This window comes from Rattus rattus, chromosome 3 (genome assembly GCF_011064425.1).
Source record: "Rattus rattus isolate New Zealand chromosome 3, Rrattus_CSIRO_v1, whole genome shotgun sequence".
In the NCBI taxonomy this organism is placed as follows: Eukaryota; Metazoa; Chordata; class Mammalia; order Rodentia; family Muridae; genus Rattus; species Rattus rattus.
Genome location: NC_046156.1, coordinates 173,302,926 through 173,328,238, shown reverse-complemented (window position 1 = coordinate 173,328,238; position 25,313 = coordinate 173,302,926). Strand labels below are relative to the sequence as shown.

Here is a 25,313-nt window from a genome sequence, read left to right as displayed (position 1 = left end):
AAAAAGAAACTAACAGCAACTTGAGCCAAGTTGCTGGTTCATCTCTAAATGAATGCATTTTCCTTACTCTTGGGGATATAAAGGAACAGTGGGGGGTTGGGGTTGGGGGCAGAGAAGCTATTGTATCTCCTCCCTAAGATGTTCATTTGAATAAGTTTGGTCCAATTGTCAAGTAAATCTTGAGTATACAGAGGGTGTAACGTGCTCTTAAAGGCAATGTTCTGTTAAAAGACTTTAAAAAGCAAGTGGAAAGAGGGACTGTTATCTCCTTATTTTATGATAAATGTGGAAATGCAAATTAAAGTACTGGTAATGTCCTTCGATTGAGGGTCAGACTCAAGAAGCGTCAATGCCTTTAGTAAGGGGAGGGTGGGAGGATGGGGTGTGACTGCTTTGTAAAGCCCGGAGTCTCACCAGGAAGATGGCGTTGCTGAAGTCCTTGCTGCAGTCTGAAATGAGTTAAGTGATGGCTTAAGTTACCTGTGTCAGAAGTGATGTGGGTCATAGCAAAGGAGAGAGAGGACAGGAAAAACAAGGGGCGTTTGTGGTAGGATTGTCGGTCAGGTGGGAAGGATGAAGACATGACGAGTGTCTTGAGTAATCATGAATTGGCCGGGGCCTAGAGGGGAAAGTGAATTTCCTGCTTCCTTTTGGACTTTTAAGGACTCCGAGGCATCCAAGTACACACGCAGCATCCAAGAATTTCCACATGGGTTTGGGAGCCGACTTGAGTGGATTTGTGTAGATAAGCACACACTCGTCTGGTAAATGGTTAGTCCGCAACTGGGCGGGGGCCAATTCCGTGAAACAGATTTGGAAGTCATTAGTGTCTGAGTGGTGGTGGAAGCCACAAGAGCGGATAATATTGCTGGAGGGGGGAAAAGGGTGAGACGAGCCAGCCATCACCAAGCTGAGGAGTGCTTCAGATTATTTAACACATTCTTCACGTGTGTTGTATGTAACCCATGGGGCTAAAGCAAAGGACTCTAGCCGTGTACCAGGAAGATGATTAACACCCAGCTGCTGCAAACAAACTCATCCAGAATGAGTGATTCAAAAGGAAACATTTTCAATTACAGGTGAAGAAGTATTTTTACTCAAGGAATTGCTACCTTCACAACCCAAGCGTTAGGTGAGATTTGGAAAGACATGATCCTTGGTATTGGTAGGGGAGCAGAAACAGCCATGTTAGTTAGCTCTCTGTAATCCAAAAGTCAGAAAGCTGCAACCTTTTAACTTGGGAACTTGAAATGCCAGCACACAGTGGGGGAAGGCTGCACCTGCAGGCTACAGTCAAAATGCAGAGTCACCAAAACCCTTGTGTAAGATTCCCATTTCATACTCAGTATGAGATGTGAAGGAGCCTCAGGTATCTGGACTCCCTTCTCTGAGATAGTTCATTATACACGAGTGCTGCCAAGGTGCAAAAGAAGACCAGCCCAGACCCTGAAACATTTCAGCCTCTACCCGGTTGGATGCCGTGGATGTGCCCCGTTCTGAGGAATGGGAATATCCTCGATTGTTTTGGATGTAAGCTTTGTTCATGCTTAATCACAAAGGAATGTCCTCCAGGTTACTTATTCACTTATTTTCCTTAACTTTATGTCTGTGATAATGAGCACTGGTGCACATGCATGAATATGCATGTGGAGGTCAGAGGTCAACCTCTGGCGCTGTCCCTTGGGAGCTGTCCACCTGGCATTTTGAAACAATGTCTGTCTCTCAGTGGGACCTGATGCTCTCAGATGCCCAAGAGTCCTAGTATAGCCGCCTGTCCAGCACTGAGAGCGCAAGAGTGCCCGTGACCATGGGTGTACATGGATGGCAGGGATTGAACTCAGGGCCTCATACTTGTACTGCACACACTTCACCGGCTGAGCTATCTCCCTAGCCAGGTAGTATAATAGTATAATAATCATAGAGTGTTTCGCCCTTGCAGTTCATTTGTTTGGTAGTGATAGTGTTGGTGTACAGGCAACTCCACTGGCCTGCTGCCTAGGACCCGGGAATCGCTTACGTCATCACCTGCTGCCAGATGTGCTGCAGATAAAAAGGACCTCCCGACACCCTAGCTCTCTCTCTGTTCTCCACACATGACCCTCCTCTCTCTCCTTCTCTGCCCCCTCTGTCTGTTCTCATGGCTCTGCTCCCTATCTGTCTCTATCCCTTCCCCAGGTCCTCACTCCTCTCTGTTCTCCCAGTAAACCCCCTTTACACCAGATCTGCTGCATGGCGTAATTTCTCAGGGGGGTACACCTGGCATGGGCCCACCAGAGGTACCCCCTCGCCACGTTATCTTTCATAAGAGATGCAGTAATATTCATTGAGGCACTTGCATGCCAGCCACTCTTACAGCTTGGCTGAAGTTTGGGGGTGGGGGTGTTGGAGCTTCCAGCCCTGAAAGGTGGAAAGTATTCCAGACACTGAACACTGACCGGGAGACATTGCAAGGAACAGCCCATAGGAGCTAGGGTTTGGGGGAGGTGCTGAGACCAATTGGCGTGTGTCTTGTTTTGGTCTGGAGGAGGCCCACAGTCAACCATCCAGAAGGGCCTTGTTCACCACATGTAACGAGCTGTATGTAGAGGCCAGGGGAAGCCTTAAAGGATTTTCATTCTTGTTTTGATATTCTGGAGTGGATAACAGACAGGCTTTTGAATGAGCCAGAAAGCCTCAACATAATGAAAATTAGCCAACCTGACGTCAAAGATCTTGAAAAAACAAAAAAAAATCTCAAAGACGTGTGTGCTAGTTCTTGAAAACTGAGATAAACTGAAGCAAAAAATAAACAAAAATATTCTATTTAAATCATAGACCAACACGTTCTTTCGGGGACTGAATATCCTATAATATTCACTCACAGTGATATGTGCTTTTAAAATATTGCAAAGGTTGAATTTCACTGTTGTCCTTTTCTGCAGAATGCTGGTTAAAGTCTGATACAGTGGAATCCCTCAGCACTCTCATGTCCAGAGTTCTGTATTAGTGTTTTCATAGTGTCCTAGTCAGAAGAGTTACCCAACAATCTGAAATTGCCAAGTCAAACCATGTTAATAGGTCATTGATGACCTAGACCATCAACACTGATTGGAGAAGTCCATGTGTGTTACCTCAAAAGGGAAAATAATGTCCCTGTTTCCTTCTCCCAGGGCCACACTCACTGAGGTGACATGTGAACCTGTTGGGCACAACACAGTTTCTCAGACTTTGGAAACAGACTTCACACTACCCTCTTTTCCATTGGCACGTACATCTTTGGGGATGATCCTTTTGGTTTATTCCATCAGTCACCAAAGATATACTGTCACTGAAGGACATCTAACACGACCAAATGTGGAAGCCCAGTAGCACCTGACCAAGGCTCTTAGAAGCATTGGGTAGATAACTGCTTTTCCAGAAAGTCAGCCAACCCCGTGATGACCCTGTCAGTTTGCTTTGGTACCTGGGCTTGCCTCAGTGCATGCGCAGTAAACCATACCTCTAACTTCCCTTCCATGTGCGGGCAACACTTGGGATATGATATGGCTGAACGAGAAGAGCAGTGTGTGGACCTGATCTTATGCTGTGGGCCAGACCCTGCGCCGCTCTGGCAGAGATCAGCACTGCCCTTTTTGTAGAGCCTCCACAGCGGCCATGAGCACATCATTCCTCCTGCCAGATTTTCGGTACAGCAGCCTGAGGAGGTTATAGAAATGGATGCAGAGGGAACCTTCCAGAGAGGAACAGGCAGAAGGCATGAGGAGGCACAGTTTCCCTTCTGGTACAGTCTGGAAGGAGATCCCTGCTGGACTTGGAGTGCAGTTTGGAGTCCTGTTTTCCTCAGCCCCCTCCTCCTTCCTTTCCCCTATTTCTTCTCCTCCCCCATCTCTTGTCTTTCATACTCCCTGCCTTGTTTCTGTAAGCCTGGTTCTTCAGAACCCTCCAAAGAACAAACAACGGGGGATACACCTCTGGCAGTCTTACAGGTCTTGATAATTGAATGCATTTTATCTTATCAGCCGCTTGTTCTGTGTTTTCATCAAGTCTGAAAACAGTTATTTATATTTCGAAAATGTTCCTTTCAATTTCCCAGTGTTAAGAAGTCTGGTGTGCATCGCCCAGTAAAGAACTCTAGTGGGAACCGGTGCGGGTGTCTCCTGCACAGTGTCACCAGCTGAGGCGATGGTACCGTCAGGTCCCTGCGGTGCAGGGTTGGGTGTATGTACAGATGCACTTGGCGAGCTCCCCAGAGTTGTGCTTCTGGACGGAGAATCCTGGAGTGGAGCGGGAACGTATCCTCCCATTGCTTGGGTGCCTTGTGACCTCTGCGACCGTGCTCCTCTGCTTTCCAGTAGGGTAGGGCTGCTCTCCCAAGTTTCTAGCTAGGTGTAGTTTTTCCTGTGAATCACAAGAGGGTGTCTCACCGAGGTGGAGCTAGAAGATGCTCTGGGCAGCAGACTCCCTCAGACTCTTCCCGCCGTACCAGGGTTAAAGGCCTACATGCCCAAGGCTCACATCCTGAACGGTACGGGAACACTCTGATCCCGTTACGTCCTCCCTCCATCCAGCTTCCTCCCCTCCCCCCCAAATAAAAATAGGAAAACCAGAAACCGACTAAACAAACTCTATTAGGACCATAGCTTCTGGCTCAAGCTTCACTTTTCTCGGCTCATTTTTCTGATTAGCCTCGGCAGAGAATCCAAAACCTCATGGTCCTGGAGCCAGAATCTGAGCTGCAGAGTACAAACCAAGGCAGAGTATATGCACAGATGCACCGCTTCTCTGGAAGGAACTCCAGGCTTCCGGTCACACTGTGGACAGACAAGTGCCGAGCCACCTGGGGCCAGGCTCCATCCAACCCCGCCCTGGGCGTCAAGACCCCTGAACTTGATGTCCGAGTGTGCATTAAGGACAAAGCCAGACTTTCTTCTTTCCATGTAACAGTTGGATATGTTGGTTCTATATAGTAACTTGTCTTCAACAGAAGGGTTTAAGAACACTTTAAAATCTTTGAAGATAACCAAACATAGGAAATAATCTTGCCAGGTATTCAGTCTGAAGGTGTCCTTTGCTTGGAGTCCAGAACACTTAAAAGTTAGGGATCGGTTGCCCGCGTTTAAAAATCTGAGTGTTCCATAAGAAATCCCAGCTTGCTGTGTCGTCTTGAAAATCTATTGAACTTAGCAAAGCATACCTGCTGGCTCTCTCCTTTAACTGGCTGGGGACTGTGGTTCCCACCTGCCGTATGCTATTTGTTTTGGCCACCAGATATTTGTAGTAGCTCTGTGGCCGCTTCAAGAGATAGCAGTGGGGTGGGGGATATGGTGGGATGTTAGAACACCGGTCACAGAATAAATCCTTAATGTGTTGGGTTCTGCCAGAAGTGAGGAGAGAGGCATTTCTTAGCAGCATTCTTATCCGGGAAGTACATTGGAAGGTTCTAGCCATGTTGTTACTCCGATCCTCGAATGAGTTCATTTGAAAGTCCAGGTTGGAAGAGAGGTTAAGTGTGTTATTAGTATGTTGTGATGCTCGCCCAAAGGGCTTGGTCCCGGTGTTCTAAGTAAGCCTTAAGACAAAGCACTATCTTCCGTATTGCCTGCCTATCTTAAGTTGAGCAGGCCTTACCTGCGCATTGGTTTCCTTCTGCTGGATCACCTAATCCTAACGCACAGTGCTCTACCTGTGCTTGGTCTGTAGCAGCCAGCTGGCTGCCCAACCCAGCATTCTGCACTGCCTGCTCCTGCTGGCAGGAATGGGACACTGCATTCCGAGCCTGCTGGGGCCAGTAAACAGAACTTGCCTCTGGGCTGCACGGTGGAGGCCGAAGCCAGAAGGATTAAGTGATTTGCCCTCAGTCACACTGCTAATTAGTAATGGAGCCAAGATTAGAGTCCCTGTCTGGCAGCACCTGGTTCTGAGCCCGTCCTTGGCCACCTCCTCCCAGCCCCTCTCATCCCTTCTTCCTGGCATTGCAATGGAACCTGAGTTTTCCTTCTAGAGTAACCGTAAGCTGCTACTGAGGCATTCTTTCAACTTACGTTCCGCCAGTTGGTGGTATAGTTTGTGATCATTCAAGCCCTTCTGCACAGCCGGGTAATTCTGTAACCTCAGCAACAGGCAAGGTGGACATTCTGTGAATACATTTTCATGCTAATAAGTGTGCTCAGGGACATTGGGATTGACAAGAACTCGCTCACTCATCTAGAAAATAAGCAAACACTCCAGAAGTGTGTACTTGTGGGTTATAATGTCATAAGGTATCTAAGATTCACTTCTGTGCTTTTTCACAGTACTCGACAGTAGCCAAGAAGAGAGTGTTCCTTGTTCTGTCAGTGACACATGTCTTCTCTCTTGGACTTTAGTTACTGAGATGTTGGATCTCTTTTTATTATCAAGTCTCCATCTCTCATCCAGTTCCTATTTTTGTTTCATGGTTATTCAGTATTTTATATTTTCAAAGGGAGGTGGAGAAATCACTCAGTGGTTAAGAGCGTCTGCCACTCTTGTAGAGAATCTGAGTTCCCATCCCAGCACCCATGGGATGCAGCTTAAAACTGCATGTGACTGTAACTCCTGCAGGTCTGACATCATCTTCTGGCATCCTCAGGTAGCCGTATGCATGCAGAGACATGTGGAGGTACACATGCACACACACATGCTTGCACATGTGCACACACACACACACACACACACACACACACACTTTTAAATGCAACGTCTTTTATAATGTGACATCAGCCAACACACTTACCTTTGTAGAGCTATTTCTGTTTCCAATTGCTCCAGTCATGGCAAGGCCGTCTCGCTCTTATGGCTGTCCCTGGGCTTATAGGAAACTCTGTGTAGTTTTTGGCTTTTCTCTTTTATTAACTTTCTAATAAAAAAATATCCATGCAAACAAAAAACACCACATACTGAGATTAAAGCAGCCCTCAGGTCTCTAAGTCTCAGCGAATGTCTGTATAGTTCTCCATACCCTACTGTAGAAATATTTGTAACATTATGTTGCTGCTTTATTTACCATAGCAAAAAATGATAATCAACTTAGTTGTACATCAACAGATGAATTAATAATGAAAATTTGGTGTGTGTGTGTGTGTGTGTGTGTGTGTGTGTGTGTGTGTGTGTAATGGAATACTATTCAGCTCTAAAGAAAAATGTGATCTTCAGAATTTTGCGGTTCTCCATGTTGGTCGTGGTCTGGGAGTAACTTCCATTTTCTTGTTTATCTCGAGTATCCCTCACACTTTAGACATTCGTATGTTTTGTGGCCCTTGGTTCTCTGTGCAGTGTGAAGCTAGGCACTGTTAGGTCTGACAGGATGTCAGTGCAGTGGAAGGCTTTGTTAGCTGTGGCATGGGGCTGGGCTGTGGGAGGGGTGCAGTTATTCTAGGGGATCTGGGTTCAGTAGCAGAACCACCTGTGTCTATGTGAGCTCCTTGGTTCTCCCTGGGCAATGTTTTAAGTTCTGTAGGAGGCAGCCTCTCTTTGGGACGTGGCATGGAAGCACATTAACGCTTGGCTGGAAACAGATCTTTGAACCCTTTAGTTTGCACCTCCTATCTCGTTGCCTGCTTCTTCATGTGCCCGGGGATGACTTACATCACCCATCCATCCATCGTCGGTTAGCCACTAATCTGGTCACTCTTGATTCCCTCACACAATACTCTAAGCATATAACCCTGACCACGGGCTTTGCACATTTCAACTGCTTCTCGTGTGTTTAATCACTACATTTGCACCTCAGGTTTGCAGAGGAGTGCCTAGTTATCAATTGGCTGGGGTCCTGTGCAATATATTTGGGGCTACCCAGTAAGTGGAGAGCTAGGCCTCCCTCCCAATCTGTGCTAACTTCCTCTATTAGCAGTATTAGGGTAGAGTGGATGCACGAGCGTTCAGGTATAATCTCAAATGGGAAGCCGGATGTTGGACTGTTGACTGTGGCGACCACCCAAAAACAGCATCTCTAAGCAGCTTTTGATATCCGCCAGCCAGAGTAGCAGAGTTTGGCTTCTCCACTCAGGGGTGTGCGGCGTGCTTCGCCGTGTGCCGTGTCATGACGCCATCTGCTGTTGTGCACCCAGAGTGAGGTGTGTCTTCTGGGCCATTTGAACAGCCTCTGTGTTCCTCCTCTCTCATCCTAGGACTGACTGAATAGCACGGACAATGGGAGCTGTCTCATGGTGGAGACAGCCATCTTGGATGGCGGACAATAAAAGAGGGAGGATGACTCCAAGCCTGCCACGGCTCCTGTCGGCTCTGACTCTTCTGCATCTGATGATGCACGTGAATGGTCTTAAGAGAGGTAAGTGATCCTCACAGCAAACCAGAGAGTAGCCCTGTTTCTCTGCTGACCTCTTCTGGGTACTGCTCACCATCCATTTCTCTGCATTCCTTTTCCTGTGTGTTTCTGGTTGCTTTTTAAAAGCCCCTTTATTAAAGGGCAATCAAAATACTCCTTTACGCTATACAAATACTAAAGCATAATTCTCGTACAGGGCTGCCATTCCTTTAGGATACAGTTCTCTGAGTTTTGACAATACACATCGGCTCACCACAGGCACCATCAAGATCTGGCTCTGTTCCAGAACACAGAAAATGCCCACTGTGTCCCGGTCGCCAGCTCTTTCCGCCCCGCCCCGCCCAGCCAGCCATGCTCTGGTCTGTCTCAAATGTGTTTTAAGAAAGTTTTCTAAATGGAATCGAAAATCCTTTCCTGTGCCCCTTGTGTCTTATTTTAAAACTTTAAGAATGTTTCTGCAGATACCGCCTGGCTTATTTCTGTGAGGGGTGTCATCCGGCTGCCCACTGACTTTGTCCTCATGGGATTTACACAGTGAAGCAGACCGCTTCCCCCAAGGTTATTGAGTAAATAACTTGATTGTGATTAACTGCTGGTTCCTAATGCTAGCATTTCTAAGGCATCTCTGCTTTTTTTTTTTTTTTTTTTTGGATTTGTAATTTATGGCAACAGTGAATATCGTGTCTGTAATTCACATGCGAAGCGCGAATAACACGCTTCTCTTATTTAGGGTTAGGGTTGGCTCTTCCATAGATATTACAGAGTATAAGATAATGTCTAGTTTTCTCCTTCCTCCTTTTGCTCCTCTTCCCTATCTCTTGTTCCTCTTTCCGTCTGTGCCCCTCCCCTTTCCCTCCCCTTTCCCACCCTCTGTGTTCTCTTCCTTTCTCCTTATTCCAGGGTGACTTTTCATTGCATCATTCTTACGTGCCCACATTCCGTGACGGGGCGTCATGGCACAGTGTAGATAAAGACTCTCAGGACGTAATCTCCTGAGTTGTTTCTTCCCCATTGTTTAAGCCACACATACAAGAATACTTTCTGTAGGTCAGTGGGAGTTCACTGTTTGGATGTAATGGGCTTTGCAATAACGAAAAGATTGACTGTGGCTTCCCATGGAGCTGCGGTCTGCTGCAAGCAGTGTAGCAGCCCCAGATAGGTGGGTCTGCAGATGTGGGATAGACCTCGAGGCTTTCTGCGATATTTGTTTTCCTTAGAGGTGAAGTGTTTGCTTGTTGTATAACTTCATTGCTACTATTCCACTACCCCATTATAGTGGGCCTTTTAATTTCAAAAACAGAACATTCTGTCTCTCTATCCGTCTCTGTCTCTGTCTCTTTCTCTGTCTCTGCCTGTCTGTCTGTCTCTCTCTCTATCTCTCTTTCTCTCTCTCTCTCTCTCTCTCTCTCTCTCACACACACACACACACACACACACACACACACACACACTTCTTAGTTGACTGCAGTTCTTCGTCTAGGGGTGGGGCCTCCTTCCTGAGCGGTCTCCCATGCTAACATATCTATCCGTATCTTCCTTGTTCGATCATGCCTAGCCAGCCATGGTGAGGCCTCCAGGCTGTAGCCTCTGACATTTCTAGGAGATGCAGTCCCACAGCAAACTCCCTGTTCCCCCAGCTCTTACACTCTTTGCACCCTCATTTCTCCAGTGGGCCCTGAGCCTAGGTGCCGGAGTTGTGTTGTAGACATATCCAGTAGTCCTAAGTGCTGGAGTTGTGTTGTAGACATAGCCATTAGCCCTGGTCTCCAGAGTTCTTCCTTTGGATCCGTTGCAATTCGATGCATACACACATGTAAATGTAACAACAATTAACAACAATTGAAGAGAGAAAGGCCATGAAAGAGAGAGGAGGTGTTGGGAGGTATACACAGGAAGGTTTTGAGAGGGAGGAAAGGGAAAGTGATGTGGTTGTATTATAATCTTAAGAAGTTTTGAAAAGTATTTTTAAAAACCCACAAAAGGTTAGAAAAGCCCCCATAAAGTATTATCTAGTGACTGAGGCCTTTCTTCCTAGAGAGTGGCCCTCTGGGGGCCAGTACTTGTCTCACCACTGAGACACTGCCCCCTCAGCGTGCCAGAGAGTCACCACTTGTGCTTTGTATCATGCATGTACATGTCATTTTTCCTTTTTTAGGGGTACAAGATCTGAAATGCACAACCAACAATATGCGAGTGTGGGACTGCTCGTGGCCAGCACCCCCCGGGGTCAGCCCTGGAACTGTTAAAGACATTTGCATTAAAGACAGGTATGAATTCCTGGGGTTCCCCTGAAGCTGTAACCGGGAGCTTCTTTCCCAGCTATTTTTGAGTGCAACAGTTTTGTTCCTGGACTTTTTAAAGGACGTTAGCACTCAGTCCTCTTTCTCTTAAAAATTCCAAGTCTTGCATTAGTCCAGACGGAAACTCGATCTTCTAGCCAGAAGCGCTTTTCTTTTGCTGTGTGCAGTGTGAAGGCGGGGTACCACCCACCGTGTTCTGATCTGCTCAGGGGGGTTTACAGGGCTACCCCAAGCCATTGTCTGCCTGTAGCAGGTTCGTCTGTGCCTTATAGAATACGCCAGCAACAGCAGCTACACACATTGGCGTTGACTCTAGGGGGAAGTGGGCTGGCTGTGGGCAGTCTCGGGCTGGTGCGGTTGTCAGTGAGTCTGTCCTTCTCATCAGGTTTCTTTGCCATCTCTTGTCTGGAGTCTAATGGCCTAGGAATCTCACGCTACATGAGGAATAGCCCTTAGGTCTGCATTTGAAGAAGCAAGCAGGAAAAGGAAGGGTGACTTTGTATTTAAAAGGCTCATAAGAAGTCTCGTAAAACACCTACCCTGGCCAGATCTAGTCAGATGGCTGATACTACTGGCTCCTCTAGAGGCTTGGGGATGACTTCTCCTTGGCGGGTGACAAAGTTCAGCAGGCACTGAGTCCACGTTATTAAGAAGGAGGGTGAACTCATGCTGTTAAAAAAAAAAAAAAAAAAAGAAGGAGGGTGAATGGGCCTTGGGTAGTAGGGGAAGGCTCTCAACATCACCTCATAGCTCAGGTAACCTTGGGTGGGCTTCACACGTTGCTTCCTAGAGGGGAGGCCCACACAGTGTCTCTTGCTTTTCCCGAATCCCGGCAGGACAGTGAATTACTTAGCAAAGCCCCACAGGTTTAGCAGGCTTATTTCCAAGTCCCAGTTTATGAACAAGTGGTCCTGACATAAACGGACGCATGTTTAAGCAGAGCCAGACATCCCCCTTTGGACATTTACCAAGCACTGTTGCAGACGCCAGGATGGCGTGTCCGTTAAGACACGTTAGAGTACATTGCAGAAAGAGCCTTCAAACCATGATGTTTTGCTCATGGGAATGAAAGGCTGTTTTCTGCTCAAGTTCTGGTGTCAGCTGGGATTTTCACCTTGAACCTCTTCTTATTATGAGGTCATTGGAAGGGGACAAAAAAGGACATAGCCTGTGTTGGCTTTTAGAACTTTCTTCATTGAGTGGGTAACTGAATTTGCTTCAGATTTTTCTGGCCACATACTGTCACATGGCCACTCCTTGTTTTCAGAGGGACAGAGGATGGTCTTATCTTGAGTCCTAGGGAGGAGATCCGGAACTTTGGGTAAATGAATGCTGGCTGTGGTACACTGGGGAGAAAGTTAGGTCCTGCTCACCAGTGGCTCACAACAGATCCCAGCAGCACTGTGGGTGGCTTGCTGGCTGAGGCGTAAAGTGACTTAGAAAGGAGCAGAAACCATGGAATATGTTAGAAGACTCCCGCGCAAGAAGAGAGTGAGACCTTGTACCCAGGATAAACTAATGAACCGGTGTGATTTGGAGACTTCTAATGGTCTCCGGTTAAGAAGTGAGCCTAGGGCATCAAGTCCAAAGTCCTAAGCAATGAAGAGAGAGGGCTGTGCTCCGTGCTGGATGAGGGATGCAGGAGACCTGGAAAGTTCTTATTAGTAAAAGCATTGTGAATGTGAGTGTGCCCCATAGAGATTCAAAGGGCCGTGAAACCAGAGAGGAAGAACAGTGGTTGTCCGTGAGACTCAGAAGGGGTCGGAAGTCTTCTACGTCCGAATGGATAAGGCCTTGTTGAAGTTAACTGTGAGCTCAGTGGGTAAGAAGAGAGGGTGTGTGCACAGGGCCAGTTTCACTTCCACTATGGCCTCTGATGAGCCCTGCTTCCACTATGAGGCACTAGGTGATGTGCCCTTCATGTTCTGTGCTGAAGGGAACTGGCGAGGATGAGGTGGGATTTGAACAGCGTGCGAACCTCGAGGTTCCTCTGAGCCACGCCTGCCTGCTCTGTGCGTTGTGGCGGGCCAGTTACTCTTCCTCATGTTACCATCAACTCCTCTCTGCTTGCTTGTTGCATACAGTACATACGAGCCAACATTACACAGAAGCGTAGGGCACTTTCCTTAGCGCTTCTAATGTTAGCCAGGCTTTTGTGAGCGTGGCACTGTTTTTATCTGCCGTTTAAAGCCCCCTTTCTTCATTACAGGCCCCATTCCTGCCATCGACTAGAGACAACAAATGTTAAGATCCCAGCTCTTTCACCCGGTGGTGATCACGAAGTAACAATAAATTACCAAAACGGCTTTCAGAGTAAATTCACACTGAATGAAAAAGATGTTTGTAAGTATTTAAAAGAAAGCTCCGTTCTATTCATTATCATCATCCACATTTGTTTTTTTCCCTCCGGACACAGGAGCTTGCCATGTAGCTCAGGCTAGCCTTGAACTTGTGACTTCCAGCCTCAGGCCCCGAGGATCGGGCTCAGCGGTGTGTGTCACCACACCGGCTGGAAATTAATCTTAAGTGAACAAAGTCACCGTTGATGCTGTGGTGCTGGGTCGCTGTGATTCGTTGAATTATGTTACTGCTGCCGTTCACTCTGCATCCTGGCTGGGGAAGGGAGCAAATGTATCTTCCAAAGTAGAAGAAGTGGAGGTCCTTCCCTCTCTCTGTCGCTATCCTAACTCCCTTAGCCTCGATGCCTGCACGTAGCATTTCTTGGGTGTACTTTGTTCTAGGAGTAGTCACTGACCGCCCCAGCGGTGATCCTGGCCCACTGTCCACTCACACTTGCACATGCTGTAGTCCTTCGTGGCAAGTTCCCTCAGTTGAATTCATAGTCCGTCCATTGTGTAGTTTGGTGCTTACCGTGTGTCTTCATCACAGGAAGTGTGTTCTGTGAGGGAAGGGACAGGGACCTTGTGTTTTGTACTGTGTACAGGCAATTGGCAAGGGTCTCCTACACGAACACCTAGGACACTGACTGGCCACTAGTGTAGAGGAAGGACAGAGGCAACTCCGGCAGACAGGCTTAGAACTTGAATTTCACAGGTTTCTCTCATTGCAGCCAAGAGGTCTGTGAGCTTTTCACCATTGAGAGGTTGGCGTCATAGTAACATGATGAGCTGTGTAAGGACTTTTAGGCAGGGGGTAGAAGATATAGTTAACTCTGATTTGTCCACTTCCATGGAGTGTATGTATTGGAAAGATCTATGTCAGACAGTCTTTCCTGATTGCCGGGGGTGGGGTGGGGGGGGGGGGGGGGGGGGGGGGGTGGGGGGTGGTGGTGTTCAGTCCCCAGAGCTCACACATAGGTGGAAGGAGAGAATAGATCCCACAGCTTGTCCTCTGCCCAGCACAGGGGTGGGGGTGGGGTGCTAGCTGAGCCATTTCGTCATTGCAAATTCCTTTCTATCTGGAAAGTTCTGAGCTTCTAAAGAGCAGGTTAAAACTGTTCCCGACGTACATTTTAGTCCAAAATATGGCAGTTTGCGGCCCCCCTGGGCAGCTTGCTTTACCATTACAAAGAGAAGGAAAAGACAAGTGGGTTTTTGTCTTTTAGATACTTTCATTTGCAATCATGGCCTTCCTCGTCTCTCATTGAAAATAGGGATGATGACCCACCTGCTCTGCTAAAGAGTAAATTACGTGGATTTCTTAGGGAAGGGAGCATCTTGTCTTTCTTTCTTTTTCTCTCTTTCTTTCTTTCTTCCTTTCTTTCTTTCTTTCTTTCTTTCTTTCTTCATGTTCCATATATATATATGTTTTATTTAAAAGTAAATCCAATGATAAAATCATACAGTGTATTTTTTTTTTAAAGATTTATTTATTTATTATATTTAAGTACACTGTAGCTATCCTCAGACACACCAGAAGAGGGCATCGGATCTCTTCACAGATGGTTGTAAGCCACCATGTGGTTACTGGGAATTGAACTCATGACCTCTGGAAGAACAGTCAGGTGTTCCTAACCGCTGAGCCATCTCTCCAGGATTCTCCCAGATCCCCACTTCCCTACTTAGTCAAGTTCATGTGAACCAACAAAAAAAATAAAAAAACCCTAAAATTAAAACAAACTGGAAAAAATAAAGAAAAAGAAAATCAAGAAGAAAACAAAACAAAACCAAAAGGAACATACAAAAAACCCCATGGAGTCCATTTTGTTTTAGACTGCTGCTCCGGGACTTGGGGCCTGCCCTGGGGTATAGTTGATACGCCCATTGACACTCTACTGAAGGACACCCAGTTCTGCTTTCATCAATTGCAAATGGCTTCTTGGTTAGGGTGGAACTTTGTGTCCACTTCCCCTTCTCAGTGCTGGGATTTTGTCTGGTTTGAACCTGTACAGGTCCTGTGCTTGCTGCCACAGCCTCTGAGTTCACATCAGTCAGGTGTGTCTGGAGGACGTGTTCCCTTCAAGTCAGGGCACCACCACCCCTGGTTCTTACGGTCTTCCCACCTCTTCTTTTTCACAGATCCACGGTCCTTGTTGGGAGGGTTTAGACATCCCATTTATGACTGAGTGCTCTAAACTGTCTCACTCTATGCACGTTGTCCAGTTGTGGGTGTCTGTGTTAAGTACTGTCTACTGCAAGAATGAGCTTCCTGATGAGTATCGAGCAGCGCTGTGGTCTGTGGGTATAGCAATACGTCGTTAGGAGTCATCTCACTGCCGGGATCCTTTAGTAGAACAGTAGTAAGTAGCAGGTTCCCCTAGGGCCCATGGCCTACTAGTCTCAGGTTCGTGACTACTCTAGAATGTCACATATTGGTTCCCTTTCATGGGATAGGCCTTAAAAATCCAATCAAAATAGGGTTGGTTAGATTCATGCCCTACTGCACCAGTCTACCATGCAGGTAGGTTGCTGGTAAGTCACAGGGCTTGTATTTGGAAATTTACGATAACCTTTCTCCTCCAGGAGTGTGCAAATGTCTCCTGCAGTAGCATAAATGCTAGTCAGTGGGGAGGAAGGTGCTAGTTGGGTACAACTCAATTTCCCCATGTGCAATGCCACAAGGAAGTCATGTCTTCAGCAGATAGGACCTTACCATTAAGTTATAGAGAATAACCGCAGAGTTGGCAATCATCTGGGATGTTTGCCGGTGGTGGTGGTGGTGGTGATTTGTGACTTCTTTGGCAATGACTCAATAAGATATAAGCCAATTTCTAGTATTGGAGGTGTTGGCACAATATGTCTAGTTGGGGCATTGTCTTCCCCGTTTATATGGTGACTCCATTCCTTTGAATTCCATTCATATGTGTGTTTTAGAGAGCTCCTGCAGTAGTGGGGCTCTATGGCTGATCAAAAGGCTCCAGTGTTAGTTGTAGGAGGGAGGCCTTCCTATTGGGTTAGCGTTGCTGCAGAGCGCCTGTGTCATCATGTTTAACTCACTGCGCTTTGATGTCATGAATCCCAACCTTGGCTGCTGCTGGCTCTGCCCTGGCTGTGCTGGCATCTGAACCAGCTCTCTCCAGGGACCAGGTCTACTTTGTGTTTCTCACTTATCCTTGCTTTTGCACGCAGCTACCACTTCAGGGTTCTCTGTGACACATGCGTGCTCCGTGCCCTCATATAGTTGACATGTAACTGACTCGGTTCTGTAGCTCAGACTTTAAATCCACACATTCCAGGTCATGTACAACTCTTACTATTAAATCTAGTATAAAAACACTGCGTTCAGTAAATTTTATTAAAACCAAACTTTACAAGTTATTTTTAGGTTCCAAGACTAACAGGTGATAATGGCTATTCTGTGTGTGTTTGACAGTCAGCTGACTTACCCCTGAACATTGATTTACTCTCGCAGTTTCTCACTTACCGTGACTTTATTTTAATGGCCCTGGAATTCCTTAAGAAATAAATAGAAGAAAGAAAAGAGAGGGCACACCTTTGGATTTCCTCTAACTTATCCTCACGCGCCTATCATTTGAGGAAGAATCTTGCGGGAGCGTCTATGTCTGTTTCTGTCACTTGCACCTGCAAGGTCACACGTGTGCCCTGTTTCCCACCGAGGCTCTGACCATGTGGGCAGGGAGACCAGCAAACGTAAGCATCTCCCCTCCTGCCATCCCATGTCAGGTTCCAGCTTCTCTCCACACACGCCCGAATTCTCAAGCAGGTTTGTCTCTTACGGTCTCTAATTCAGTGTGAGAGCCACAGCTGTCCCAACCTCCTGCAGAAAGGCCGGGCAAGTCCTTCCTTCTATGGGATGCCTTGTCCATGGTGTTTTAACACAGCAATAGCAAAGTGACCAAAAGGACCACAGCCTCGCTCCTCTCTGTGCGCCCCTTTCCTCTGCCCGGACTCCGTCTTACTTGGACTTTCTTTGGCCCTTGCTGCTTCTCAACCTCCTGCAGACCCTGCTGAACCAGCCTTTGGAGGCTTCTTCTCTCCGGCCCTTCAGAGTTAGCCTTTGGCTTCTCGCTCAGTACCAAAATCATTAGGACAGTCTCTGTCGTTTAATGACACCCACAGCTTGGAGCAGCTCTTCGAATTCCTTAAGTGGGTGTCGTCCCCTCATACGAGGGGCTCTGCTGCCGGAAGACACAGGCGCACTGTGAGAGCACATAAGCCCTTTCCCGGATGCTATCCTTTTCTTAGGTTCAGGCCACCGCCGCCAACACCCCAAGCAAGCTCTAATGCTGCTTCCTTTCAGGTCCCCAGCCAGGTGACACTGTTATTGTGGGAACGCTGCCGCTGCCTGCAGTAGGAAATGTGTCATGTATTTGAAATGAGCAGCTGACAGTTTTCTCAAGTTTGTCCCTTTAATTACCGGGAGCTGCCTGTACAAATAAAAACCCCAATCTGTTCCTTTTTTGTTTGTTTGTGTGTTTTCCCAGTGACAAGTTTTCCCCCCACAAGGGCTTGTTTGCAGGCCACATTATTTATGTATGGAGTTTAGAAGTTACTGATAAATTGGAGCACACTGTGGAAAATACTTATTTAACTACGCGCCTTTCTTTCCTGTTTTAAGCTTTAGTTCCGGATACCCCTGAGATCTTGAGTTTGTCTGCTGACTTCTCGACCTCCACGTTACAACTGAAGTGGAACGACAAAGGGTCTGCTCTCCCTTATCCCTCCAATGCCACCTGGGAGGTTAAGGTTCTGCAGAATCCGAGGACGGAGCCCGTAGCACTAGTAAGTTTGGGTAAAAAAATACATTTCCCTGTGATACAACGAAATCACACAGCTCGTAAAGCTTTCAAGGTAGCATCCCTGAGTGTTGGGATTATGGAAGAAATAGATTGTGTGTCCTTAGGGTTTTTTTTTGTTTTCTTTTGTTTTGTTTTTTTTTTTTTTAGATTTATTTATTATATATAAGTACACTGTAGCTGTCTTCAGACACACCAGAAGAGGTCATCATTACAGATGGTTGTGAGCCACCATGTAGTTGCTGGGATTTGAATTCAGGTCCTCTGGAAGAGCAGTCCGTGCTCTTAACCAGTGAGCCATCTCTCCAGCCCATCCTTAGGGGTTCTTTAAGAACTCTATGATGTGACTTAAAGATCACTCACTCACAGGCTGATGGGGTGGCCATTCAAGCCTGACTGCCCGAGTTTGATCCTGGAATCCTGGTGGGAGGAGAGAATGGAGTTCTGAAAGTTCTCCTCCAACCTCTCTGTGTACTGTGGCATGTGCGTCGCTCTCTCTCTCTCTCTCTCTCTCTCTCTCTCTCTCTCTCCCCTCTCTCTTTCTCTCTCTCACACACACACACACACTTATACACACAGACAATGACAGAATAATTAGCAATAAAATAAAAAACGACTCGAAACAATAAAGCAAGATTTAAGAAATTAAAGGGAGAGCTATTCCCTAATTCTCCCCCTTGGATATAGTAACTGCCCAGCCTTTTGTTTAAGCATACCTTTACATAAATTAAATAAAAGTTTATTTTATCCAACCTGTTATTTTCCTTTGTCCATTACTGTACATAAGATGAGTATTTGAAACATGTTTAACCATAGTAATAATAATAAAACAATAATTGAGATACCAGTAAGCTTTAACTTAGCAGTCTGGAGTGGCATTGTCATATACAGTACGTCTCTCCCTCTCCCTACTCAGTCCCCATGGGTTTCTGTAACTCACATTACTTCCCACTGTTCTAAGACATGAGGAGCAGGTGTGAGAAGTTGGACAGGGGCCATGTGGATCCTGGGACAAGAGGGATGCTAGGCAGTAGTGTTGCATTTAAGGTGCAGAGCCATGGGAAATGCTCTCAGCTGAAGGTGGACACAGAGAGCCTCTGAGCTGTCCTGAAGTGGCCCTCTGGCTCCCACTTGTCGCTCCTTGGGAACAAGCTTGCACTGTGTCTGGAGACAAGGCCTCACTGTAGTGCAGCAATCTGGTCTCAGCCCTCCCAGTGATAGGACTGCAGCAGCTCTGTTAACTCCTTCAGCTCTCTCCTTCTGTTCTGTAACTCCATTCCCCAGGCAGCGGCAGGCTCACGCCACAGTTGTTCCTTTATAGTCCCCAGCAGTGTTTTATTAACTCCCTGCAGTGGAAGATGGGAGGCCTTTCTTCTTTCCTAACTCACTATTCTCTGGCTCCCTGCTCCCTTCCCCTCTTTATTCCCCTCCCAGTTTCTTACCTTCTTTAAATGTAGTTGAACTAGCACAATACCAGCTTCAACCTCCTCTTTTTTAATGGAGCTTCTTAGGCCTTATTAAGTTTCATCTCTGCAATTAATTAGTTCAATACTAATTCCTCTCTGGGCCAAATGAATCTCCTCAAAATGTTCCAATGTATCAGGTATTTTTTTTTTTTTCTGTTTACCGTTGTGTGGCTCTCTCTGTGGCCCTGTGGCTGACCCTTCTCCATAGACGTGGATGGCAGAGCGGTACACTGCTGAGAGATCCTAACTTTTAACTATCAGAAGCTTGACGAGGACAGTTAGAAGCTTCCTCTCTTATTTTTGGAAGCACGAAAGGCTAGCATTGGGAGCAAGGCACAGCATGTCTACGGCAGAGTTGCTAGTTTAACTAGATGTAGTTTACACGTTGGACAGTTTCATCAAGGTTTTGAAGAGGATGCTCCATTCCTTAATTGTGGCTTTTAGCTTCATCCATACTGCTAAACATTGAGTGGCTCATCAGAGTCTAATTTGTCACCCCCAGAACTTGTTTGATTTCTTTGATTCCCCACCCCCCCTTTTTTGTTCTTAGAACATTTCTTCTTGAGAAACTGGACCACTGGTTTTCAGACTGTCTTATTTTTCCCATCCGCCCTTGCTGTGTCTTCTTTTTGTTCACTCCCTCTTTAACTTTACTTTTTTAATATAGTAGATCTCGTGTTTTTTTTTCCCTCCATGAGAGTATGGAAATCATTTCTACAGCAGTGTATTTTCTTAGTTGCTTTATTGACCGTTTTGACCAGTATCAACCCCTGAAAGGGAACAGAGGGGAATCCCGTAGGACCAGTTGTCGACAAGGGCATATAATCGGGTAATGGTTGTGTTGGTCTAACTTCCTTGTTACACTGTGTAGAAACAGACCGCTGTGCAGTGGTGCAGACCATTCATTCACCATACCCCATGGCTGGTCTGTGAGGCCTTTCTGTTCATTTATCCTGGAGAAAGGCAGAACCTTAGCATTATTTGGGAGCATAATTTTGTGTTTGTTCTTTAGGTGTCACTCAACACAGTGCTGAGTGGTAAAGATAAAGTTCACCACTGGAACTGGACCTCAGAGCTGCCCTTGCAGTGTGCCACTCACTCCGTGAGCATCAGATGGCACATCGACTACCCTCGTTTCTCCGGGTACAAAGAGTGGAGTGAATGGAGCCCGCTGAAGAACATTTCCTGTAAGCTCACCTACACAGACCCTTGTTTCACATGGCTTAGATTGCTTACGAGTAAGGGTTCAGATGTGCCCTTGGTTCTTTGAATCCGGGTAGCTGTCTTCCAAAAGTGCTCACCCCAGAACTGTGGGTTAAAGAAAGCTGAGACCTACTCCAGAAGGCTGTGCTGAAAGCCACGTGTCTATTAAATACAAGTCCTCCAACAGGGAGATGTAAAATTCTGGCAGAGTCAGCAGGGGCCCTGGGTCTTCAGGGTCAATAAAATGAAGTCCAGAAACCAGCGATCATTACAGGTGGACAGTCCGTGGAGCAGCATCAGATAAGGAGGGACCGGAAGCAGCTGAATAAATAAGGAGACCGTGCGGCAGTTGAGCAAGACATTGTAAATCTAACCCGGGACAGCTGAGTTTAGGGAGGGAGGGAGGAACGAGAGGGGAGCTGCAGAATCAGACTTGGGGTCGGGGTGCTTGTGTCTCCCAACAGTGTCTGTTACTTGGGTTGGCTGAGGGGTAGGCCGTCCACAGAGATGCAAAATACAGGAACCGGTTGGTTAGGAAAGGACAGTTTCACCCTTAATACTCTGAGCTTGAGGCAGTCTGGCATCCAGGGTCATGGGTGTAGCTGGAGACGTCCCTTTGGGTCACAAAGATGTATGCGATGAGAAGTGCTCAAATGGTGAAGGCCAGTGTGTCTTTGGGAGAGGGAATCAGGACACATGGAAGCTTCCCCTTGGAAGCTCTCCCATCTGTAGAAATACTGACAGAGGGCCAGTAGCCTGAGGACTAAGAGGGAAAGTTCCATGTGGTGGAACCCAAGAGAGGAAGGAGTTTGAAGAGGTACTTGGGCGGTAAATCAAAGGGGCCCTTGGATCAAACATGGGCCTGGTGAGTCCTTTTAGTAGAATGGTGGACATAGAAGCGAGATGTCAGGGAAGAGTGAGGGACAAAGGGGACCAGAGGTCACTGTGTAAACACCAGCTGTTAGGGGCAGAGCTGGGGTGCATGACCTTGACCTTCAAGGGTTCGATTAAAGCAGCAGCTGTGAGTTAGGGTGTGGAGTGCTCCCCACTAGTTTGCTGATGAAAAGTACACCTGCTCTAAGAACACAGGAGAGTTTCAAAAGAAACTTATCGAGGGATACTGTGTGCATCTTCTGCATGTGTCTATAAACCCTTAAAAATTAACCTGTGACCTTCGGCGACGGCCTGTGGTCTGGTTCTGTCCCTGCATAAGTAAATAAGGCCACCGGTTTGCTTCTTATTTGTGCCCTGCTCCTTTAAAACCTGAGTGTTGTGCTTAGCATTTGGGTCTGCGTTAGTTCACAACATCCACAGTGTGTTTTGTAGACACTGAACTATTTTAAGTTCTCCTATGTGGTGGTTTATGCCTGTAATCCCAGCATGCAGCAAGGGACAGGATTACTGAGAGCTTTAGGCCAGCCTTGGCTCCATGGTGAAATCCAAGCCATTCTCGGTTACGGGGTAACACCTTGTTTAAAAATTACAAAAGTGAGGAGCTCTGTTGGGAAAGTGCCCTCCACTCAAGCAGTTTCTGTGGCCACAAGTTTGGATCCTCGGCCCCTCCCTCAAAGCTGGGTATGGTAACGTCTACAACCCTAAGTCTCTAGGGTACGTAGATAACAGAGCTTCGACTTCTGTCCAGTCTAGCTACATTAGTGAGATCCAGGTTCAGCGAGAGTCCCCATCTCAAAATGTAGAGTGGAGAGACATCGGGAAAGTCACTCCACGTCAACCTTTAGTTCCATACACGTACACAGGCATGTTCATGTATCTCATACACTCATACAAAAAGGAATAGAAAGAAATTAAGTAAGTAAATAAGTGAAAATAAAAATCATCGCAGGAGATAAGAAGGATGCTGTCAGGAGACAGGTTTGTGTAAAAGATGTCTGAAGTGTTTGTGATTCCTCTTGTTCCTTTCTAGGGACGCGTAATACCGAGACTAACGTTTTTCCTCAAGACAAAGTGGTACTTGCAGGCTCAAACATGACAATTTGTTGTATAAGTACAACGAAGGTGCTTTCAGGACAGATTGGAAATACGTTCCGTCCTCTTATCCATCTTTATGGGGAGACTGTTGCCATCCACATCCTGAACATACCTGTTTCTGAAAACAGTGGATCAAATGTGATTTTCAGCACAGTCGACGATGTGTATGGAACGGTCGTGTTCGCAGGCTGTAAGTATGTCAAATAGTTCCTCTCACCCCGCGTTGGTCCCTTTCCAACCTTAATTTCTTCTCTGTAAGCTGATTCTATTCCTTTTCTATTTCCTTGTTTAGTAAAAATACTATACAAAGTCTCCAGAACGCTTGCATAGGAGCCCGGAACTTATTTCTTTCATACCTGTTCCTATACCAGTCCTAAGTTTCATAATATGGTTGAGACACCTAGCAACTAGGATTTTGTTTAGTTTAAATTCTTAACCTCAGAATTGATTTGAAGTCCTCAGTGTACAGAGAATTTCCTAGTTGGACATTGCTTATACACATTTGTTTTAATGTTAAAATTTTAAATTAATATTTTATTTTAATATTTGCTTAAACATTGCATACTGTATCGGTTATCCAGTTTGAAGAAGCATATTTGAGGGCAGTGGAAGACCCGGGGTGAGAAGTCTCATTCTTCATGCATTCTGCCTGTAATGTGGGTGTCCTCACTCAGGGAGGTGACTGCTCACTCCTGTGTCCTAAAATAGGTCTAGAAGTTGTGGTATTGGGCTGCTCGTACATAATCCGTAGATAATTACGTGTTTAGGGCTTTTAGTTTTGACATTAAACTTTCTATGTCTTCCCCGATGGGGCTGCCTGCAACAATGATACCGTTGTGTCCTGAGCTGAGAACGTATAGGTTCTGAGGTTGGTCTCTGGGACTCAGGAATAAAGGTGGGTGTGGCGGTTTGAGCGGATGTTGTGATGTTTCTTCTGTTTTAGGGATTTTATCCCTTTAGGACACTGAGTGAAGAACCAGGATGTCTCCAGGACCTGAGAGAGTTGGCTGCCTATCAGCCTGGTCCTCCTTTTGTCTTGGCAGCATTTCCTTTTGGAACCCAAGGCACAGTCATCGTAGGATCACATTTAAGTTTTTCAGATTGCCTTCTCTTCCTCACGGGATGTGGGGGACTTCTTTGTAACAGTTTCCCAAGTGAACGGGAGCCTGAAATGAGAGGCAGCAAGAACGTAGTGAAGTCACTTCAGAGGTGACAGCGAAGTGAGACACCCACTTATAAATGTAAAAGGAGGGCTGGAGAGGGTCCCAGGATTTAGAATATTTGCAGCTCTTCCAGAGGATTCAGATCCCTTCCCAGCATGCACGTGGTGGCTCACAACCATCTGTAACTCAGATTCCGGGGATCTAATGCCGTCTTCTGACACCTACGGGCACCAGGCACACATGTAGCATATATTCAAACAAAGCACTGCTATACATAAAACAAAAACTAATAAAATTTTAATATCACACACACACACACACACACACACACACACACACACACACACACACACACACACGAAAAACAAAAACTTTTAAAAAATGAGACTGTGGTGCTGTAAAGTAACCCAGTGGGGAGACTACTGGCCTTGGGGTCATTTCCCAGGACTGGCTAAATGGGGTTAGGCAGTGGCAGACACACAGGCTTGTCATACAACCCTCGCCTCTCCACAGTACAAGCAGAAGGCTCAGGAATTCAAGCTCGCCCTCCTCCTCAGCCAATTTCAGGCTCACCTGGTCTACATTAGACACTGTCTCCCAACAAAGAAAAGTTAAAACATGAGAGTACATAGATGTATGCCTTCCATCTCTATTATTTCAGACAACCTTTTAATCATCATGGCACTGGAGTAAACCTCTTAAAGTCATAACTTAACCTTTGCGTGTAACATTGGAAGGTTGGGAATATGGCTTGGTGTTCATCAGCTCAGGGCAGTGCCACAGTAGCCTTTCCCGACAGAGAGAGCGAGTCAGAAACCTCCAGAACAAGTTTTAGTTTAAAGTACAGATCAAGATTGGTATTTTGTTTTTGTTGTTGTTCTATTTTGCTTTCCCTTAAAAGAAAAAAAAAAAGACCTCTAAAATTGTTTTCCCTGACCTGAACACATTTAGACTCAAATGTAGATCAATGCAAGACTTTCATTCTTACGAGTCTTGCAGAACCACTTAGTAACTATTGTAGCAATACAAGGTCTTGAGTGTCTTTGGTTGAATTTATTCCTAGCAACTTGGTGTCAGTTTGGTTTTGGTTTCCGGAGACAGGGTCTCACTATGTAGCTCTGGTTGGCCAGACTGGCCTCAAACTCACAGAACTCAGTCTTCTTTTGCTAGATGGTAGGATTAAAGGTGTGTGTCACCACGGCACCACTTACTAGCTTTTTTAAAAATATATATATCTTATGTTTACTGGTGTATTAAAAACAGATGATCTGAATCGAGACTTACCAATTCCAGTTGAATTCTTCTCTAAGTTAACTTCTTTGAAAAGCGAACCATTACATTTCAAACATTGTCCTCTTTTTTTCCTCTCATCACACTCCTGTTCCTTTTCAATTCATTCTTATTATTATTTGAACTTTAAACAAATTAATGTGTATATTCTAAAATAATCATCACTCTAAATGTATTCCAAGTTTCAGCATATAATAAGAGTGTAATAAGAGTGTAATAAAAGTGGTAGATAATTTTGCCTTAGGTTTACAATAACTTTCAAAATAAACATGTCAATGTTTAATTAATTGTCTAGTTGTAAAACTGCCATCAAAACATTCACTCATCATCCTCAGTGTCAGGGAAAATGCCATTAGAGGAGCCTGGGAAATCTCTGCCCCACTGTCCCACGGCTTCAGTGTGACCCTTGGAACTCACATAAGACAGAAGGAGAGGGAACTCCGCTTAATTGTCCTCTGACCT

The 25,313-nt window shown here is 46.1% G+C and overlaps 1 protein-coding gene across 1 annotated transcript in view; it reads left to right on the top strand.

Annotated features, from left to right (window-relative positions):
* The window catches only part of Lifr (LIF receptor subunit alpha), a 61,368-nt gene that overhangs the window by 15,644 nt on the left and 20,411 nt on the right, over positions 1-25,313 (top strand). The window contains exons 2-7 of the mRNA XM_032898811.1: positions 8,127-8,287; positions 10,440-10,551; positions 12,794-12,927; positions 17,563-17,726; positions 20,219-20,393; positions 22,334-22,588. Of these exons, the coding sequence (XP_032754702.1) occupies positions 8,149-8,287; positions 10,440-10,551; positions 12,794-12,927; positions 17,563-17,726; positions 20,219-20,393; positions 22,334-22,588 (979 nt within the window). The 5' untranslated portion in view covers positions 8,127-8,148. The remainder of the gene's footprint in view (positions 1-8,126; positions 8,288-10,439; positions 10,552-12,793; positions 12,928-17,562; positions 17,727-20,218; positions 20,394-22,333; positions 22,589-25,313) is intronic.